The following is a 22,088-nucleotide window of genomic DNA, read 5'->3' on the forward strand; positions in this document are numbered from 1 at the left end:
TATATATATATATATATATATACACACACACACACAGTATATATGTACCTTCTGGCGTCAGGAAGGGCATCCGGCCATAAAAACATTGCCTCAAACAGGGAACCATGATTGTCATGGGGCCCGCAAGGCTAACCCCCGCTCTAGCAGGGAAAATGGCCTTAAAACGATCATTCATTCATCATTCATATATGTACCTTCTGGAGTACTTACTGGTTTCGTTACACTTCCAAACATGTTGGCCAGTTTGGATTTTTGAATTTCCATAACGTCTGGGATAAAATATTCACCACTGATATTTCACATGATTTTGCTACTTCACCAAAGGAGCCTATTGGACCCTAGTCTGTCTTGTCCATACTCTCTAATCCTGACCCTTCGCTTGACAGACACTAGCATCATCAACTCCTCCTTTGCCATGGATAGTGGCAAAAAGGTTCCATTCAAGTTTTACCAGATCAGATTATCCCTTCAGCATTGTTAAATTTACAAAGAGGAACTTCTGCTTCAACTGGGAAGCAGCCGCATCTGAGAAAAGTACAAGTTTTTTTTAAAAGTCAGGATATTTGGACAATATCATCCAGTGAGACCTGAAAGAATCTGAACGCAGTGTATTTATCAAGTGACAGGTAGTCTTGCTCTCAAATGTGATGAATGTGTCACATACAATGCAGGTATTATTTCAGGTGATTTCATCATTCAAGATGATGTGACGACACTTGAACGCTCGTCTGAAGAAAATGCATTCAATTGTGAAATTTATTGCCTCATTCATGAAGATGAGTCCGTGAAAGTTGAAGACAGATTGTGCAGATTAGATTGGAAATCTTACTCCATCGTCTTATTAATGTCAATGTAATATACTGTATTCATTTTATTGTACCGGTAAATATGATTTATTGAATGGTTTCTGTGGTGGAGAACATTGTATTAAAATATATTTATCATGAAAAATACATTTCAGTTTCAGGTGTGAAGATGGGCGGAGCTGAGGTTAGAAATCACCCAGTTGGGCGGAGATTCGTCTGGAAGGTTAGAAATCACCCAGTTGGGCGGAGTTTTGTCTGAAAGGTTAGAAATCACCCAGTTGGGCGGAGTTTTGTCTGAAAGGTTAGAAATCACCCAGTTGGGCGGTGTTTTGTCTGGAAGGTTAGAAATCACCAGTTGGGCGGAGTTTTGTCTGGAAGATTAGAAATCACCAGTTGGGCGGAGTTTTGTCTGGAAGGTTAGAAATCACCCAGTTGGGCGGAGTTTTGTCTGGAAGATTAGAAATCACCAGTTGGGCGGAGTTTTGTCTGGAAGGTTAGAAATCACCCAGTTGGGCGGAGTTTCGTCTGGAAGTTTAGAAATCACCCAGTTGGGCGGAGTTTCATCTGGAAGTTTAGAAATCACCCAGTTGGGCGGAGTTTCATCTGGAAGGTTAGAAATCACCCAGTTGGGCGGAGTTTCGTCTGGAAGGTTAGAAATCACCCAGTTGGGCGGAGTTTTATCTGAAAGGTTGGAAATCACCCAGTTGGGCGGAGTTTCGTCTGGAGCTCGGTCTGTGCCCTGGTGCTGCAATACCTGACCTGATCTGCCATGAGATTTTGTGAGGAGGTTATTTTAGGAGACACCTAGGTCCTGTTAGGCCATGAAGATCTTTGTAGCTCTATATTCATTAATCCTTTCTTGTGTTCACCCTCCACAGAATCATAGTCACGTGAGTAATAACACATTTTGTCTCTGGTTGATGGTATTCTGATCGGTGGGTGGTCTCTGTGTTTTGACGTCAATAACAGTCCTCATGATGTAACGTTCGCCATTCTTTTTCAATGTGAATTGTTTTTTGTTCTTGATTGTGATTACGGTTTGGCAAACATCCCGTGGTTTGTTTTGTCTTTGCAGTGATCGTTGTATTAAAGGAAGCAGTTAGAAGACCCTCTCTTGGCCAGTTGGGCGGACATTTCTTGGTGGAATGGTTGACACGCGCTGGTGAAAATAGAGCTATCGTTCCCTCCGAGCTTTAACAGAAACCAGTACATCCCTTCTACTCAAAAGGGCTTCATAAAGCAACCAAAAAAGCTGCATTATAGAGTAAGCCGTTTGCTATTTTGAACTTGACCTGAGTTCCTCCACAGCTGCAGGCATTTGCACACAGCACATGCTCGAGAATGCCAAAGCTACACAAACGCATGCATGAGATCCACAATGCGAACACGCGACACAAACTGCTGTACCATCATCTTTTGCACCACCAAACCGTCATATTTTACACTACCATTGCAGATGGGAAAACCATGGAGGAATGTAATGTCGAGTCATCAGCATATGAGTGCATTTGGTTATTTGTAGAAGAAAGAAGGTCATTGATAAAAAGAAGGAAGAGTGTTGGAGACAGGACGGAACCCTGAGGAACACCGCTGTTGATAGGGATGGAGGGAGATGTTGAACCTTCAACAATTACGGAGATAGAGCCGTCGGAGAGAAAGCTCGGTATGAGAGAGCAGAGTGAAGGAGGAAAGCTGAAAGAGGGAAGCTTGGATATCAGACCCTGATGCCAAACTCTATGAAAGGCTTTTGAGATGTCAAGGCCTACAACAAAGGATTCATCAAAGTCTCTCAGAGAAGAGGCCCAGAAGTCAGAGCAATAGGACGGTAGTTGGAAGGCTTTGAACGATCACCCTTATTTAAAATAGGCTGTAACTAAGGCATGTTTCCAGGAAAGAGGAAAAGTTTGGGTTTTTAAACAAAAACGAAACAAACGAGCAAGCACGGGTGCAAGTTCTGAAGCACACTCCTTCAAGACACAAGGAGGAATGCCATCTTGTCCGTATGCCTTGCTTGTGTCCAGAGAGAGGAGTACTTTTTTGACTGAATGAAAATAGATTTTCGGGAGGCTAGGATTGGTAAGGGGTGAATCAGAGGGAGATGGAATGTTGGAGGCATCCAGTGTGGAATTAGAGGAGAAAGGAGAACCAAAAAGAGTTTGCTTTATCAGTCGGAGAGACAACGATGTATCATCTGAACGGAAAAGCGAAGGAAAGGTAGAGCGACAGAAATTGTTGGAGATACTTTTAGCTTAGGACCAGAAAGATCTATTAGTGGAAGAAGTTGAGAGGTTGTCACATTTCTTCTGGATAAAGGAATGCTTTGCCTCACGAATAACATGTTTGCAATGATTTCTGGCAGATATGAAAGCTGGATGTGAGTTGGAGGAAGAAGAGTTTTTCCATGTCCGATATGCCGCATCTCGTGCACGAATGACTGCAGAGCAGGAATGATTGAACCAAGAGTTGGTAGGAGAGATAGACTTGAAAGAGAAGGGGATATAAGCCTCCATTCCTGCAACAATAACCTCAGCTATACGTTCAGCAGAGATAGAGGCATCGGCCGAGGAGTGGCAGTAGTCTTTCCATGGAAAATCAGAAAAGAGGTTTCGTAAACCAGTCCAGTCAGCGCTATTGAAATGCCAATACTGGCGTTTAGTCCGGGCAGTCGGAGGAGAAGGAGTGGTGGTAAGTAAAGTGATGTTCACAAGATTGTGGGTCGAAGAACCAATTGGAGGTGAAATTGTGTAGCTGTAACGCAATGGATTGGAGGTGAAGAACAAATCCAAAGTATTGGACGAGCGGTCATGACGATCTGGGATGTGGGTAGGGTGGGTGGTAATTTGTTCCAAATAATTGAGAATGGGAAATGTAAGATCTTCAACTCTTCCAACATCCGAGTGGGAAGATTTTAACCACTCCCTGTGGTGCACATTGAAGTCTCCTAAATAGAGGAATTCTGCTTGAGGGTGTTCGGATGTCATGGTCTCATGGCAGGAATTAAGATAGTCAAAGAAAGCTGTGAAGTTTGTAGAGTTGGGAGAGCAGGAAGTGAAACAGAGAAAAATAGTGATGGTCGGGAGACAAATCTTAAGCCAGATGACATCAAAGTTTGGAGATTCGAGGTCCACAAGGTCTACAGCAGGTGTGTTGATGTTGGAGTAGATACACACTCCTCCTTTGAAGCGGAATCATGAGTGAAGGTTGTAGTGGTTGTTGAGAAGCCTTGGGCTGCTGTATGATGTTTGACAGAGGAGAGATTCAAAGAAAGACCATGAATGTTGGTGAAATGAATTGAAAAAGAGTCACGTTGATTCCACAGGCAAGGGTCTTGGGGGGGACCGGCACTACTACTGCCTGAGCTCCCTCCTCCCCCATTCTCGTCGGCAGCAGAGACAGGCAGGTCACCGGAGAATCTTCACAACCCATAATGCCGGGTACTAGGGGCCATTAACTTCTCAGACTTTTTCATTTTTAATTGAACGTTTCTGAGGAAATGCGAGGAAAGAGAAGTAAAGGAGAGAATGTAAATGTGAGGAGTAACAATGAGTATGAAAAGTGTGTGATGTTTGTTTGTAAGAAAGATAAATTAAAGGTAGCCCAGTAGCGATACTTTAAGTGAGACAGGAAGTAAGATGAGCAATCCTGACACGAAGAGTGTAAGATGGTTCCGGGCACCACTTTATCACTCCTAAATCAGAACGGTAGTACTACCCTCCGCGGTTTCCGTCTACAACATACTACCTAAAAAAACAGTCCAACCGGATGGGTGTCTTTTAGGAGACACCATCTCCTTCCTGGATGGCCATTGGCTCCCTACAGGAGCTTATCCGCCCTTTAACAGGTATTGTTTTTAGTCCTGCAGGGTGTCACAGTCACTCTACCCACTGGCAAGCCAGTGAGGGTAGTCGGTTTAGTCACTGACTATCCAACCATGCGGCAGGTAGCATTGGGTTACATGTTACCGGTGGCAGTCAAGAGACCGACCTGACTATAAAAATGAAACGTATTCATTGTATTCATGAAATGTCTTCTCATAGTAGACGTATTGTACGATTGTCAAACCAAAATGTTAATGGTCAGATCGTGACTCCAGGCCACACCTTTCAAATCCAATAATTTTTCATACTCATTTGATCTTTTTGATTCCTTTAACAAATAATCCTTTTATTATTTTCCTTTTTTCTTTCTCTTTCCATCCATTGTCCTTTCAGTCCCAAACCCTGCAGTCGCCGTACAGATTCCTGTGACGCGTGCCAATGGCAGATAGCTCTGACGTCGGCTCAAAGCGCCCGCTGGATCGGATGCTCGATAGACCCTCGGCCGGCGTTTCCGTCAAAAGGCCAAAGAGTGAGGCAAGTGAAGGAGCTGGAGATACGTTGGTCCCTGTGAGTGGCACGGTATTTGCGTTGCCAGAGGGCGTTCGTATTAAGACGGAAGCCCCTGATCGCGGTTATGAGGAGAAATTGCCTCACGGATGTGCTGGCGCTGCATTGGGGAGACTTCTGCGGCCCAAAGGGATGAGCGCCCCACGGCCTGGCAAAGAGAATATGAGAGAAGAGCCGGTGGATATGACCACAAACAAAGGGTGAGTGTGACGGAAATCCAAGTATCCATTTATTTGCAACACTTGCATTAATTGTAGGACACTGCTTTTGTTACCAACACTAGCTATACCACCTACCCTGAATAGCAACCATCTGATATGTAAACATGGAGTCGTTTAGAGTCCATAGGAAGAGCAACCTGGCCTTGTGTTTGGAATCTTTTGTTTTATATCTACTTTGTTGACTTCAGGGATAGCAAGCGAGACAGGAGACCACTCACTCCAGACGTGATTGTCCTCTCTGATGATTCCTCAAGCCCCAAGACCAATGGGCAGCCCAATGGCACAGGGGACCTCGAGATTGCTGCAGAGATGCTTAAGGTACTACTATCATTACGACAGCAAAACATATGTAATGCAATCAATCATCTAAGGCCTCCTTTCTATTTTGCAAGTTTGATGAATGCCTGTGTAACTCCCAAAACATACATACTCAATGGAGTTGAGGATGGGATGGGATGGCATCTGGTTCACGCTTTTTGCCAAGCCCGTGGCGGCGGCGAGGAGCTTTGGTGCTCGCTTGATCTGGTTCTGGCATGGACAGGTCTGTAGCAATCAAGTTAAATACTCGGGCTCAAAATCGACTCAAGTTATACTTTTTGCTGACTTCCTTGAAACTCGGAAGGCTGAAGACAACAGGGTTTGAGACTCGGGTTTTCAATTTGAGTCTTTAAAAATACACATACTGGTAGTCATTTCCAAGTCATTGGAAATTTCATTGTACACTTGAAAAAGAGATTTACGAACCACTTTGGATTTTCTTTTTCAAAAATGTAATGTTTAGGGTCGATCATATACCATGCGGTCAAAAATCGCTGAAGTTGTTAAATAAGGAAAACCTCGGTTCAGAATTGGGGATGACAAGAGATGGTGGTGCTCTGCTTGTCTGAAGTTCTCCAGCGAAGGGTGCGATAGAACAGCCATTTAAATGTGGTTCCATAGACAGGAGAAGCGAGGATCAAAAGAGTTTAAGTGTCCAGTCAGCCTGGATTTTGGAAGTTTAACCAGGAATGGGTTACTGGAAGAATATGCACATCCTGGAGTAGAAAGGGAGGGTCAGATAGACTGAGAGAGCAGAGAGAGCAACGTTGGATAATAGACGGTAAGAAACAGAGAGTCCATCAACTTGCCTGTGATGTGAGAGCTACAGACCTTGGGTCACATCACGTCACATCACATCACATCACAGGCTCATCAACAACAACAACAACAACAACATGCATTTTAAGGCCATTTTCCCTGCTACAGTGGGGGTTAGCCTTGCGGTCCCCATGACAATCTTCTCCATTTTGCCCTATTTTCTGCATCTTTCCTTGTTAACCCCCGCGCCCGCATTTCTTCTTCCACCATCTTTAGCCAAGTCTTTCTCGGTCTTCCCCGTCCTCTACTTCCTTCTACATTCATTTCCATCACTCTTCTCAACCAGTCACTTTCATCCTTCCTCAACACATGACCAAACCATCTCAACCTTCACAGCATCAATCACAGGCTCTATTCCCATCATCTTTCGCAATTCATCATTTGTCTTCCTCTCTCTCAACGACACTCCGCACATCCACCGAACCATTCGCATTACCACCCCTTCCAGCCTTTGTTGCTGCTCTACATTCATGACCTATGTCTCGCTCCCATAAATCATAACACTTCTCACACATGCAGCATACACCTTTCCCTTCAGCTTCAACGACACTCCCCTCCTCATCAGCACGCCAGTCAGTTCCCGAAACTTCTTCCATGCACATCTCACATGCACATCTTCTTCCATTCCAGCAACCGTTGCCGAGTCTGATCCACCTTCTCCATTCAGCATGTCTCCGAGGTAGCAAAATGTTTTCACACCTTCCAGCTTCACGCCGTCTCCAAGATCCAACTCAACATTTCCTCCATCTGCAGCTCCCTCTGTGCACACCTTACATTTGAATGTAGCTGCCACACTGGTTAATGACCCTCTTAGACCACTACATTTTTGATGAACCCACTCAGCGCACATTGTACATCGAATGGAGTTCACTCCGACACCCTTCCTGCACACAGCACATGGCCACTTCCCAGTTCTTTCCACCTCACCACATGCTTTACCACTTGCCATCACCTTCGTCTTTCCTATATTCACCTTCAGACCTTTTGTCTAGATACATTCCTTCCACTTGCTCATCTTTTCCTTCAGTCCATCCATACTTTCTGCAATCAACACCAGATCATCTGCATACAACAACTCCCACGGTAAACTCTCCTTTACGGTCTGAGCCAGCACCTCCATCACAGCTACAAATAGTAGTGGACTTAGTACCGACCCCTGATGCACTCCCACCTTCACCTCAAACTCACCACTGTTCCCGTCCTTCATCCTTACAGCTGTGCGCGCTCTTTTGTACATTGTCATCACTACTCTGATCAACCATTCCTCCACTTCTAACTTCCTCAATGCCCATGTCAATACTTCACGTGGAACCCTATCGATTGCTTTCTCCAGATCAACAAACCCAAGAAACAACTTCTTCCTCTTCTCCATGTACTTCTCCTGCAACTGCCTCACAATAAAGAGCGCGTCTGTCGTTCCTCTTCCTGGCATAAATCCAAACTGCATTTCGTCGATCTTCACCTTCTTCCTTATCCTCCTCTCCAACACCCTTTCCAATACCTTCATTCCATGCTCCAATAACTTTATCGCTCGGTACGAGCCACACTCCAGAGGGTCACCTTTCCCCTTGTATAGAGGGACGAGGGTACTCAGTTCCCAATCCACTGGTATGCGGCCTTCTTTCACCACCAGATTACAGATCTCTGCCATTCTCTTCACACCCCCAACTTCCTGCTGCCTTCAAGATATCTCCCACAACTACCGTCGGCCCTCCCGCTTTTCTACTCTTCATTGCTTTTATCGCTTCCTCAACTTCCTTCTCAGTTATCTTCTCTGCCGGTCCTAAAACTGGGTTACTCTCTATGTTGCCATCCCATTCATTCTCTGTATTCAACAGCATTTCCATATATCTTTTCCATCTTCCTTTATTTCCATCTGGGTCCACAACGATTTGTCCCACTTCATCCTTCAAGCAACTCACCCCCATCACATCACACCTCTCTCTCGCTATCTGCTTTGCAATCCTGAATACCGCTCTCTGACCCTCTTCCAAATCCAAGCGTTCTCTGAACATTTTGCTACATGTCTCCTGCGCCTTTGCTACCTCTTTCTTTGCAGCCTTCTTGGCTGCCTTATAACTTTCATGCTCTGCTTTTTCTGCTCACGTACCCTTCGCCTTCTGCCACGCCTTGAACTTCTTCCTCTTCTCGTCAATCCTCTTTCCAACTTCATCATCCCACCACCATGTTTCCGAGTGCCTCGGTGGTCCTTTTGTCAATCCACATACCTCACCAACGGCTCCCAACAGACTATCTTTCATTGACATCCAACCACGTTCAAGCTCAACCACATCATCCTCTACCCGACTCAGCCTCTCTTTTAATGCCTCCCTTACTGTCATCTCTTTCAACATCCACACCTTCATTCTCGGTTGGTACTTCACCCGCCGAGCTCTCCGTGCACCTTTCACCCTTATGTCGCAGACAACCAAGTGGTGCTGTGAAACAGCCTCCTCCCCCGAGATCACCTTTGTGTCCCGGAGGTGCCCCCTATCTCGCCTACGCATCATCAGGTAGTCAACAGTTGTCGTCGACCCACCTGGCGTGTATGTAACAAGCTTATTATCCCCTTTCTGGAACTGAGTATTACAAATCAACAAATCAGCTCCATCAGCAAACTCCAAAATCCTTTCACCTTCTCCATTTCTCACACCATATCCGTAACCCCCATGAACTCCCTCAAAACCGTCCATACTCCTTCCCACATGTCCATTTAGGTCTCCTCCTACCACAACAACTTCCTCATCTTTCACGTTTTCCATCAGCTTCTCTATCGCACACCAGAACTTGTCCTTCTCTTCATCGCTCCGACCAACCTGCGGAGCATATCCCGAGATGACGTTCACCAAGAGCTTTCCAATCATCATTTTCACCATCATCAACCTATCACTCACTCTAGTCACACTCACCAAACTGCCTACAAACTCCTCAGAAAACATGACACCAACACCATTCACGCCCTCCAGGCACCCTTGCCACACAAACTTGTATTTCTGTCCCTGCCTACCCTTCACCATTCTCACACCACTTCCCTTCCATCTCGTCTCTTGCACACAACATATGTCCACTCTTCTTCTGATCAATACTTCCACCACTTCTCCTGATCTCACAGTCATTGTCCCTACATTCCATGTCCCAAACCTCAGAAACCGATCTCCACTTCGGGCTGTACCCTGCCCATATGTAGTTGTAATTGTCATGGTTCTCTTTTTGAGGCAATGTTTTTATGGCCGGATGCCCTTCCTGACGCCAACCCTCATCACAGGACATTATTCCGATAATTTGAGAGCTTTAGACGACACAGAATCTGAAGAGACAGATGTGATGCTGGAGCACCAGCCCATAGGAGAGAGCAGTAATCCAATCAGCTATGGACAAAGGCCTTGGGAGTAACTCTGATTTTCCAAGGAAAGACCTTGATCGACTGGCATTCCAGCTTTATGTGATCAGCCCAGGAAATATCATGGCTGGACATTCCAGGACTGAAGGACACGTTCCTTTTATCAAATCAGTGTCTAACTAATAATTTCGAGAGAGAGACAGAGAGAGACAGAGACAGAGACAGAGACAGAGAGAGAGAGAGAGAGAGAGAGAGAGAGAGAGAGAGAGAGAGAGAGAGAGAGACTGACTTTTACATCCTTTTATTACAAAAATATCAAAAAGTATATTTTGTAAAACGTATAAATACAACCATTTCACAAATCAGAGGTAAAAAAAACAAGCAAAACCATTTTAAAGGGAACATTTACATGAAGACCATTAGTACATCAAGAAAGGGAACAGGAAAAAATATAATAAAGTGTTTTGCTCCTCACAAAAAAACCATATCATGTTCGAGGAGTGATTCATCTGTGATCAGCACACCATTTTGCACAGAGCAAAGCGCATTATTCAATGCCCATATACTTTTGAAGATCAATACTTTATCCATATATGTATAGAAACAAAATTCTGTTTTAATCCGGGCAAAAACAAGTCCTTTAAAACAGGCCGGGAGGTTATCTGTGCATCTTGTAGGATTTTCAATTTGCATTTTCCTCGTGTGATATATTGCTTTCTTTGCCATGGCAACGAGAAAGTTTGCTAGGGCCACTTCTATTTGGTGTGTGTTTGAGCCAAAGCAAAAAATGAAAGAATTCAAAGTAAAGTTTAAAGAAAGCTTCATGCACATTTCATGTAGCAAACCAAATAAAGGAATCAAGCATGCACATTCAACATAAGCATGTGACACGGTCTCAAGAGCACCACAGAAGGGACAATGGTCAGATATTTCAGAAGAAAAAACATGTCAGAGCTTATTGGTGGGTAACATCCAATGTGCCAACCTCCACGACAGGTCGGCAGTTTTCTTTGGAATAAGTATGTGATAATAGGCTTTCCAGTTAGGTTGGAAGGGGTATTCTGTAGGCAAGCAATTGTGCCACTTCCTTGACTGCCAAGTTCCTAAGGAGGGCCGGATTGCTTTGACGCAGGCCTGGTATATTGCACGATTTTCCAGACCTGCAGATCCAAAACGTATTTTTGGTAAATATTTTATTATTGTACCAGAATTCATTACAGTGGGGGTGACTTCTAAATTTGGGAAACAGAGGCTTGGCTCACAAACAATTGGGCCATCACCAGTGCGAGGAGATTGCTCCCAGTGCACCTTCACTTTGCGGTATACGCTAAGTATTTCGCATAGCACAGCAGATATTATGCGGTTAGACCGCATGCCAACTTTATTTGCAAGTGCTGCAGCACTTGACCATCTCCTAGTCTCAATCATTAGATCAGCAACGTGATGGACACCATTCTGAACAAAATAATCAACAAAAGAGCGTTCCGTTCTTATTCTTTTGAAGAGAGAGTTGTAGAAAAGAGGCTCTCTGAAAAACATCTCTTGGGTGTAGGAAACATAATCACGGTCGACCATGAAAACACGCCAAGCATTCAAAATTATATTGTAAAATGGTGGAAGCAAGGACAGATCAATACATTTCATGTTCATTAGGAATAGACCAGATGAATAGTCTAGCATGCCGGCTTGACGGAGGAGGAGGAGAGCAGTGGACCTCCAGGCTAGGTCTGATGGACCATAGAGAAGCCGCCAGATTGAGGCGATGCCAAATGCCATAGCCCTGCATACGATGTCCACAAGACCATGCCCGCCTTCCTCTAAGGGAAGATTCAAGATCTCTGGACGAAGCCAATGTTTTCCACTCCAGAAGAAGTTTATTATTGTCTTCTGTATATTCAGCAGAAAGCGTTCAGGAGGTGGAATGGCTTTGATTCTGTGCCACAGTATAGATGCTGCTAGGTTGTTTATGACCAGGACTCGTCCCCGGTATGAAAGCAAAGCCAGCAAACCTTTCCATTTCCGTAGCTTTTGTTCGAGAGAGTCAGCGAGACCCTCCCAATTTTTCGCTTGTGTTGCTTCATCACCGATGTAAACACCAAGGTACTTCATTCCGTTGAGGGACCAGGTGAGGTGTTTCGGGAGGACAGGCATAGGGCGCTGGCATGGGCCCATCCACATCGCCTGGCACTTGTTCCAGTTTACCAAGGCTGAAGAAGCTGAACCATAATAGTCCAAGCAATCCACCAGTTTCTTGATCTCATCGCTATTATGTACGATGACGCAAATATCGTCAGCATATGCAGAGACTTTCACAGGCCTTGTGAGCAAATTTCTGCATCCGGTTAAGATGCTGCGGACTTTGATTAAAAGAGGCTCAATGGTTAAAGAGTACAGAATACCAGATAAAGGACATCCCTGACGGATACCCCTTCCAGCCTTTACAGGTGAAGTTAGCTCAGAGTTTACTCTGAGTATTGAGGAAATGCCATTATAGAGCAGTTTTACCATGGAAAGAAAAACAGGACCAAATCCAAAACACTCTAGGACCTTGAAAAGATATACATGACTTACACGGTCAAAAGCCTTCTCTTGGTCAAGCACAATCAAACCAAGATTGTCATTTTTTATTTTACACACATCCCAAAGATCTCTTAATAAAAAAATGTTATCGTGTATCTGTCGGTTAGGGATACAGAAAGACTGATCACTTTGAATCAACGACTCTAGGAGTGGGGCGATGCGTCGAGCTAGAACTTTAGAAAATATTTTATAATCTGAAGTTAGAAGAGAGATTGGACGCCAATTATCAATGAGCTTAGGGTCTCCTTTCTTGGGTAATAGACTAATTACTGCTCTTCGGCAGCTCATCGGCAAGTCACCACAACATAATGAACTATTAAAGACCTCCAATAGTTCTGGGCCTAATAAGGGCCAAAAGGATTTATAAAACTCTATTGGGAGGCCGTCCAATCCAGGAGATTTACCTGTAGGTAAAGAAGCAAGGGAAAGTGTAAGCTCTTCCAAGGAAAGTAAGGAGCCAAGCTGATCCCTTTGAGCAGCACTTAGCATGGGTAAGTCAGATGTGAAGTAACTTATTGAGCCATCGTCAACATCATTTGCCATAAACAAGTCTGAAAAGAAGTGAGAGAGAGAGAGAGAGAGAGAGAGAGAGAGAGAGAGAGAGAGAGAGAGAGAGAGAGAGAGAGAGAGAGAGAAGAGAAAGAGAAAGAGAAAGAGAAAGAGAAAGAGATATATAGATATATAGATGGATGCATCGGAGAGGTCATTTATATCGATTAGGAACAAGATTGGGTCCAATACTGCCTTGGGAAACTCAAGTCTCCACTAAAGAGGGGAAGAGACGGTTCCTTTGATGGCAACACGTTGACTGAAGGAGTGGAGGAAGTCGCAAATCCAAGAATGAAGGTGGCCTTGGATGTCACATGCAGAGAACTTGGCAACTAAAGTAGGATGCTAAACTGTGTGGAATGCCCAAGATATGTCTGGTGAGACGGTCCACACCTCTTGTCTGAGATTGAGGACCTCATTTATGAGACGAGAGCAGAAACTTATCTGGAGTTGTGACTGGGATGGAATCTAAACCGGTGTAGTCAGAGATCACACTGTTGGAAAACTGGAAAGACTACATCAGAAGCAATGTTGTTGTTGTTGTTGCTGGTTTGTATGCACCCTATGGATGCTGGTTGCATCATTTCTGAAAGCGTAGCTGTGCCTCTGATGCAGTCCTGCTGTTACCAGTAAGCTGGTACTCATTTTTCCGACCTCAGAATGATGACCAGCTGAGTGAACCCACCTGGTGTTATGTAACAGCACAACAGGGGCTCAAACTCAAGACCCTAAGATCTCAAGCCACCACATTAAACGTTAAGCCTACACCAGCTTGAATCAAAAGCAATGATGGATTCCATGACTTTGTTGTATTTGGAAGCGATCTCACTGGCCTATAGTTGGTAGGGTCAGTTGTTTCACCCTTGTTGTAGACAGGAATGGTGTTGGCTGACTTCCATACAGAAGGGAGGTAACCAGAGGAGAAGGAGAGTGGATAGGGCAGACAGGGGAGAAGCAAGAACAGCAGAGTAGCACGGATGCCATCGGGGTCCATCACCAACGCAGGGCCAAGGCCAGGCAGAACTTTCTCTACCTTCTCGAGTGAGGACAAAGAGTCCAGTAGATGGTGGGTATGAGGGGGTAGGATGGGCACAGAAAAGGGATGAGTTTGGTTCACAATATTTGGAGGCAAACACTGAGTTTAGACATTCTGTCTTATCGCAGAACTAAAATCCTGCATTATTGCGGTTTGAGGTGAGTGCCGGATTGGATGGAGAGCTTACACCAGAGATGGACCTGACAGGGCACCACTATGATTTGGAGGAAGGAAACCGGTTGGAGAGTTCAGTCTTGAGATTTAAAAAATGATGTTTTTCTGGCCTTGGGATGGACACGTACTTGTTGCAAGCTTTACGGAATGAACGTAAGTTACCCTCAGTTGTGTTAGCTTCCATAATCGCAACGTAAGCTGCTTGACTGCAACCAAGAACAAACTCCCTCACTCTCTTCAATCCCACTCCTCCCTCCAGGTCTTCAAAACAGCTGTTCACCACCATCTCTTATCTTCCCCCATCCAAAACCTTGATCTTTTCTACCCCCGTTAATCCACCCCAAACCCACCTCCCTCGGATCCCGTTTTCTTTCCTGAAAGCCCCTGTAGCGTCCATCTTGTTTATCCCGCGTACCCCGCCCTAGCCCACTCCCTTCCATAGATGTCCCTGTTCCCTACTGTTGTTGTACTTCCCTCTCTCACCCCATCTTGTCTCCTGGCCCTCTAGGAGGGAATTATGGATCTGAGTGCACTTGACTTGTGTTGTGGTGGAAACATGAGGCCTTTTGAGCCTTCGGCGTGCTTGACTAAACTCGATTTGGTTGTGTTTTTTCCTCTCCTGTGCAGTTCCCTCAATTTTGTGCCCAATTTAACAGTTTCTATTTCCACCTCAATAACTTTGCCACTCCGGTTGTGGTGATTTGCAGAACATTGGTTATGGAGAACGCACTTGCCTTATTCGACGTCTGCGGAATGAACTACGTCTTGAGGAAGCCAAATTGGCGCTACTTAAGAAACTGCGCCTTGGCCAGCTGCAGCGTGAACATGCCCACGTGAAGGTACACATCGCCGCATTCTCGACTTGATACGTCACCTGTCTAATCTCCTCCACGTTGTTGGCATGATGGAGGGACTACAAGATTCAACGACAGAAGAACATACAGGCTAGCTCCTGCCCACTGCCACCCCTCGTTTTTTACCTGGCCTCGCCCCATTTCCCCGGACCCCCTAGATACCCCCCGAAAGGCAGCATGTGACGGGGGGCCCACCTCCCCTTGTGCGTGGTGGGCAGGCGATGTCGGTCCGTCCACCAACCCAGCCGAGTGTCAAGCCGATGGGCATCCCGCCGCTCATCCGTGGAACACAGGTAATACCCCTGCCACTTCAGGTTCACCCCTGCCATTTCCCTCAGCCTACAGGATAACCCTTGCGGTAAGCTTTTCTACAACTGGACTTTCTGGTGTTCGGTTATGATGACCAAATATTGTTGTGAAAAGCACAAATTGTTATTTTACTCTCCCATTTCAAAGCACATTGGGAAGAAATTTACTCTTTGTTATTATTCCAACTTTCAGAGTAATTTAGGCAAAAGTAAATATCACAAGTTCGATTTCAAGTTACTGTGGCTCGAACTAATGAGCAAAGTGTTTTTTATTGTCAACAATGTCATGTGCAAGAATTCAAACTTGTTCTGCTTTTGGGTAGATTGGCATACGATTGTGGATGCGAAACTGGCATCCCGGAGTTTGGGAGATCGGGTTTGATTGAACGTATCAGTGTTAATATCGTTCGTGCTCAAAAGCACCTCAAAACTGAGCTAGCCAATGCAGAAATTGTTTTTGTAGTTATTGATTTTTAAAACGTTTTGCTCACGCAACTTTCAAACCCCCCAAAACGTTTTTTTTAACATCACCGTCTTATTGAAACTTCACAGCTGTCTCGGCTTTTTCAACGACAGCAGGTTCCGGGAGTACGTGTCCCACCACCTCTGCTCATGGCTCCCCGGCTGCCCTTACCCAATTCTGGCTCTCTCTCTTGCCAGAGACTCCTACCGCCTTTGCCCGCCATTCATGCCGCCAACAACGGGAAGCCGGGCCTGGTTCCCTTCTGCCAGGTGAGCCACAGAAAAGCGATGAAAAGTAGAGGTAATTTTGAGGATTGAAGTTGTACATTTATTTTTTAAACTATGGGAAGTAGAGGGAATTTTGAGCATTGTTGAAGTTGTAAATATATCTATCTATAATTCCAGCAATCTCTGTGTGTCTGTGTGTCTGTGTGTCTGTGTGTGTGTTTGTCTGTGACCGCTGTTTCTCGACAACCACGGGTCCGATATACTTTAAACTTGCCAGGTATATTGCTGGGGACCCGAGGATGTGCCTTTTCAAGGTTTTAAATTAATCGGACAAGTACTTACCGAGCTATGGCGATTTAGCCGTTCGCCGTTCGCTTTGGCGTTGCGAATGGACCAAACCATTGCATGTAAATAGAGGGGGGGGGGGGGTTCTGTGGTCGTTGCGAATGGACCAAACCATTCATGTAAATAGAGGGGGGGGGGGGGTTCTGTGGTCGTTACTGCCACGTGGTTTCAAAGTTTTTTTTTGTTGTTGTTGTTTGCACGCATGTTTTTTTGCACCCACGTACGGGCACGCCCTAGGATGTTTACACACACACACCCCTACACAAATTTTTTTTTTTTTTTTTTTTTGGCAAGGAACGGGCACCCACGTACGGGCACGTCCTAGCTTATATATAGTACGGGCATGCCCTAGTCTATCTATAATTCCATTAATCTCTGTGTGTATGTGTGTATGTGTGTATGTTTGTCTGTGACCGCTGTTTCTCGACAACTACCGGTCCGATATACTTGAAACTTGCCAGGTATATTGCTGGGGACCCGAGGATGTGCCTTTTCAAGGTTTCATATTAATCGGAGAAGTAGTTACCGAGCTATGGCGATTTCTTTACCAAACACTGCAAGCCGTTCGCTTTGGACCAAACCATTGCATGTAAATAGAGGGGGGGGTTCTGTGGTCGTTGCGAATGGACCAAACCATTCATGTAAATAGAGGGGGGGGGGGGGGGTTCTGTGGTCGTTACTGCCACGTGGTTTCAAAGTTTTTTTTTGTTGTTGTTGTTTGCACGCATGTTTTTTTGCACCCACGTACGGGCACGCCCTAGGATGTTTACACACACACACCCCTACACAAATTTTTTTTTTTTTTTTTTTTTGGCAAGGAACGGGCACCCACGTACGGGCACGTCCTAGCTTATATATAGTACGGGCATGCCCTAGTATTTAAAACTATGGGAAGTAGAGGTAATTTTGAGCATTGTTGAAGTTGTAAATATATATTTAAAACTATGGGAAGTAGAGGTAATTTTGAGCATTGTTGAAGTTGTAAATATATATTTAAAACTATGGGAAGTAGAGGTAATTTTGAGCATTGTTGAAGTTGTAAATATATATTTAAAACTATGGGAAGTAGAGGTAATTTTGAGCATTGTTGAAGTTGTAAATTTATTTTTAAGACTATGGGAAGTATAGGTAATTTTGAGCATTGTTGAAGTTGTAAATATATATTTAAAACTATGGGAAGTAGAGGTAATTTTGAGCATTGTTGAAGTTGTAAATATATATTTTAAACTATGGGAAGTAGAGGTAATTTTGAGCATTGTTGAAGTTGTAAATTTCTTTTTAAGACTATGGGAAGTATAGGTAATTTTGAGCATTGTTGAAGTTGTAAATATATATTTAAAACTATGGGAAGTAGAGGTAATTTTGAGCATTGTTGAAGTTGTAAATATATATTTAAAACTATGGGAAGTAGAGGTAATTTTGAGGCATTGTTGAAGTTGTAAATATATATTTAAAACTATGGGAAGTATAGGTAATTTTGAGCATTGTTGAAGTTGTAAATATATATTTAAAACTATGGGAAGTAGAGGTAATTTTGAGCATTGTTGAAGTTGTAAATATATATTTAAAACTATGGGAAGTAGAGGTAATTTTGAGCATTGTTGAAGTTGTAAATTTCTTTTTAAGACTATGGGAAGTAGAGGTAATTTTGAGGATTGTTGAAGTTGTAAATTTCTTTTTAAAACTATGGGAAGTAGAGGTAATTTTGAGCATTGTTGAAGTTGTAAATTTATTTTTTTCAACTATGGGAAGTAGAGGTAATTTTGAGCATTGTTGAAGTTGTAAATATATATTTAAAACTATGGGAAGTAGAGGTAATTTTGAGCATTGTTGAAGTTGTAAATTTCTTTTTAAAACTATGGGAAGTAGAGGTAATTTTGAGCATTGTTGAAGTTGTAAATATATATTTAAAACGATGAGAAGTAGCGGTAATTTTGAGCATTGTTGAAGTTGTAAATTTCTTTTTAAAACTATGGGAAGTAGAGGTAATTTTGAGGATTGTTGAAGTTGTAAATTTCTTTTAAAACTATGGGAAGTAGAGGTAATTTTGAGCATTGTTGAAGTTGTAAATGTATTTTTTAAACTATGGGAAGTAGGTGTAATTTTGAGCATTGTTTAAGTTGTAATTTTATTTTAAAACGATGGGAAGTAGAGGTAATTTTGAGGATTGTTGAAGTTGTAAATTTATTTTTTTAACTATGGAAAGAAGAGGTAATTTTGAGCATTGTTTAAGTTGTAAATTTATTTTTTAAACGTTTTTGTTGTTGGAGTGGATATTGATGTCATGAACCTTCTCAACTAAAACGCAATTCAGTTGATTTTCTCAGAGATCTGTGCTACCAAAGAAGAAAATGATGTTGGTCATAAAATGTGACACATGATCTTGGATTAATCTGTGAGAACATTGCAATTGTACAGTAGTTGCAACAAAGCGGGAAAAGGCTAATTGCCTAAAATGAAGAATATGATCAGTGGTGCAGATGAAGCAGTGTTTAAAGGGGCAAAGAAGGCCTTGTTATATTGATGACTAGCAGAAGTACCCGGCATTGCCGGGCGGGGGAGGGGAGGGGAGGGGGGAAGGGGAGGGGAGGGGAACGGGGGGGGAGGGGAGAAGAGGGGGGGGAGGGGAGAAGAGGGGGGGGGAGCAGAGAAGAGGGGGGAGGGGGAGGGGAGGGGGGAGGGGGAGGAGAAGGGGGAGGGGAGGAGAGGGAGGATGATGGGGGAGGGGGAGGGGGAAGGGGAGGGAGGGGGGAGGGGGAGGGGAAGGGGAGGGGAGGGGGGAGGGGAGAAGAGGGGGGAGGGGAGAAGAGGGGGGGAGGGGAGAAGAGGGGGGAGGGGGAGGGGAGGAGGGGGGGAGGGGGAGGGGAGGAGGGGGGGAGGGGGAGGGGAGGAGAAGGGGGAGGGGAGGGAGAAGGGGGGAGGGGGAGAGGGAGGGGGAGGGGGAGAAGGGGGAGGGAGGAGGGGGAAGAGGGGGAAGAGGGGGGGAGAGGGGGGAGGGGGAAGAGGGGGACGGGGGAGGGGAGGGGGAGGGGGAGAGAGGGGAGGGGAGGGGAGGGGGAAGAGGGGAGGGGAGGGGGAAGAGGGGGGAGGGGGAAGAGGGGGGGGGGAAGAGGGGGGAGGGGAGGGGGGAGAGGGGGAGGGGAGGGGAGGGAAGAGGGGGGAGGGGAGGGGGAAGAGGGGGGAGGGGAGGGGGAAGAGGAGGGGAGGGGGAAGAGGAGGGGAGGGGAACGGAGGGGAGGGCAACGGGGGAGAGGGGAGGAGAGGGGGAGGAGGGGATAAGAGGGGGGGAGGGGAGAAGAGGGGGGGGGGGGAGGGGAGAAGAGGGGGGGAAGGAGAGGGGGGAGGGAGGAGAGGGGGGGAGGGGAGAAGAGGGGGGAAGTACCCGGCATTCCGTGTATAATGTGAGGGAGAAGAGGGGGGTGGGGAGGGTGATGGGGGAGGGTGATGGGGGAGGGGGGAGGGGAGGGGAGTGGGGGAGGGGGGAGGGGAGGAGGGGGAGGGGGAGAGGGAGGAGGGGGGAGGGGAGGGGAGAGGGGGAGGGGGAGAGGGGGGGGAGAGGGGGAGGGGGGAGGGGGATGGGAGGGGGAGGGGGGGAGGGGGGAGGGGGGTGGGAGGGGGGAAGATGGAGGGGAGGGGGAGGGGGGAGGGGGTGGGAGGGGGAAGGATGGAGGGGAGGGGGAGGGGGGAGGGGAGGGGAGAGGGGGGAGGGGAGGAGGAGAGGGGGGGAGGGGGAGGAGAGGGGGGGAGAGGGGGAGGAGAGGGGGGGAGGGGGAGGAGGGGGGGGAGGGGAGGAGAGGGGGGGGGGGAGGGGAGGGGGGGAGGGGAGGGGTGGGGGAGGGGGGGTGGAGAGGGGGGGGAGGGGTGGGGAGGAGTGGGGGGAGGGGAGGGGAGGATGAGGGGGGGGAGGGGGAGGGGTGGAGCAGGGGGGGGGAGGGGAGGGGTGGAGAGGGGGACGGGGGAGGGGGAGGAGAGGGGGGAGGGGAGAAGAGGGGGGGGAAGTACCGGCATTGAGGGCGGGGAAGAGGGGGGGGAAGAGGTGGGGAGGGGAAGGTGGGGAGGGGGGAGAGGGGGAGGAGAGGGGGGGAAGTACCGGATTGTCCGGGATGGGAGGGAGGGGGAGGGGGATGGGGGGGAGAGGGGAGGAGAGGGGGGGAGGGGAGGAGAGGGGGGAGGGGAGAAGAGGGGGGGAAGTCTGGATCGGTGTATAACATGAGGGAGAGAGGGGGGAGGGTGAGGGAGGGGAGGAGAGGGAGGGAGGGGAGGAGAGGGGGGGAGGGGAGGAGAGGGGGGAGGGGAGGGAGGGAGGAGAGGGGGGGGAGGGGAGGAGAGGGGGAGGGGGGAGGGGAGGGGAGGGGGGAAGGGGGGAGGGAGGGGAGGGAGGGGGAGGAGAGGGGGAGGGGAGGAGAGGGGGGAGGGGGAGGGGAGGGGGGAGGGCGCGCGATCGGCGAATCAGTGGCGCTGCTGCGATGCTCAGCCTGATTCAGATCATATTCCGTGATAATAATATCCTCGCTGAAAAGAAATATGGATCTAAGATGACAGACAGAAAAAACTATGTGATGTGAATGGAAATGTTCCTCGCTTGAAATGTGAAAAAAACGCAATCGCGCGGCAAGGAACATCACGTGATCGCTCTCTGAGCGATCGATTGCAACTCTGCGTCGTGTCGTGGGCGTGGCCAACGTGGCCTCATGCCCCCAGGTGATTGGCTAACTCGAGCTCGAGAGAGCCATAATGCGCTATGTTATGGCAAAAAATATGGATCTAAAGATGAAAGAAAAAAAAACCCTATGTGGTGTGAATGGCAATGTTCCTCGCTCAATGTGAAAAAACACGGAATCGCTTTTCGCTCTGAAATACATGCGAACGCGTAACTGAGTTAATGGCGGCAAGGAACATCACGTGATCGCTCTGAGCGAATCAGCGCGCTGCTCTGCCATTCCGGTCATAAATTCCTCGCTGAAATGCGCTGAGGTAAAAATATGGTTTAAAAATATTATGAAATAAATTTTTAGGTCGGCCATGTTCTTCCCAGCTCAATGGCCATGTTTGTGCCCAATATCAAGTACATCAGCCTCTCCGTTTAGGAGTCTACCGTAAACATTACACACACACACACACACACACACACACACACACACACACACACACACACACACACACACACATATAGATTAAGCCTGTCCTGCCACTTAGACTAGGCCTTCCTGTGGATCTTAATGCCCGACAAGGAATATTTTCTAATTTTATGTTAAGTGAAAAAAAGCGTCAGCAATTATTATTATTACCTTCCGCCACTGAAGGTTGATGGAGGTTGTTTTCACCCCTGTCTGTCTGTCTGTCTCTTTGATGGAGGTTGTTTTCACCCCTGTCTGTCTGTCTCTTTGATGGAGGTTGTTTTCACCCCAGTCTGTCTGTCTGTCTCTTTGATGGAGGTTGTTTTCACCCCTGTCTGTCTGTCTGTCTGTCTCTTTGATGGAGGTTGTTTTCACCCCTGTCTGTCTCTTTGATGGAGGTTGTTTTCATCCCTGTCTGTCTGTCTCTTTGATGGAGGTTGTTTTCACCCCTGTCTGTCTCTTGATGGAGGTTGTTTTCACGCCTGTCTGTCTGTCTCTTTGATGGAGGTTGTTTTCACCCCTGTCTGTCTCTTTGATGGAGGTTGT

General features: G+C 46.5%; 1 protein-coding gene across 5 annotated transcripts in view; it reads left to right on the plus strand.

Moving 5' to 3' along the window:
• Positions 1 to 22,088, plus strand: part of LOC137434493 (transcriptional repressor p66-beta) — a 77,618-nt gene that overhangs the window by 25,463 nt on the left and 30,067 nt on the right. For 2 of the 5 annotated variants that reach the window (XM_068127554.2, XM_068127555.2), the window contains exons 2-7: positions 1,882 to 2,070; positions 5,018 to 5,391; positions 5,601 to 5,730; positions 14,936 to 15,067; positions 15,241 to 15,375; positions 15,943 to 16,122. In XM_068127554.2, the coding sequence (XP_067983655.1) occupies positions 5,063 to 5,391; positions 5,601 to 5,730; positions 14,936 to 15,067; positions 15,241 to 15,375; positions 15,943 to 16,122 (906 nt within the window). In that variant the 5' untranslated portion in view covers positions 1,882 to 2,070; positions 5,018 to 5,062. The remainder of the gene's footprint in view (positions 1 to 1,881; positions 2,071 to 5,017; positions 5,392 to 5,600; positions 5,731 to 14,935; positions 15,068 to 15,240; positions 15,376 to 15,942; positions 16,123 to 22,088) is intronic. The other 3 variants (XM_068127556.2, XM_068127557.2, XM_068127558.2) reach the window with 3 other exon arrangements.

Source organism: Myxine glutinosa, chromosome 10 (genome assembly GCF_964187855.1).
Source record: "Myxine glutinosa chromosome 10, kmMyxGlut1.1, whole genome shotgun sequence".
Taxonomy (NCBI): domain Eukaryota; kingdom Metazoa; phylum Chordata; class Myxini; order Myxiniformes; family Myxinidae; genus Myxine; species Myxine glutinosa.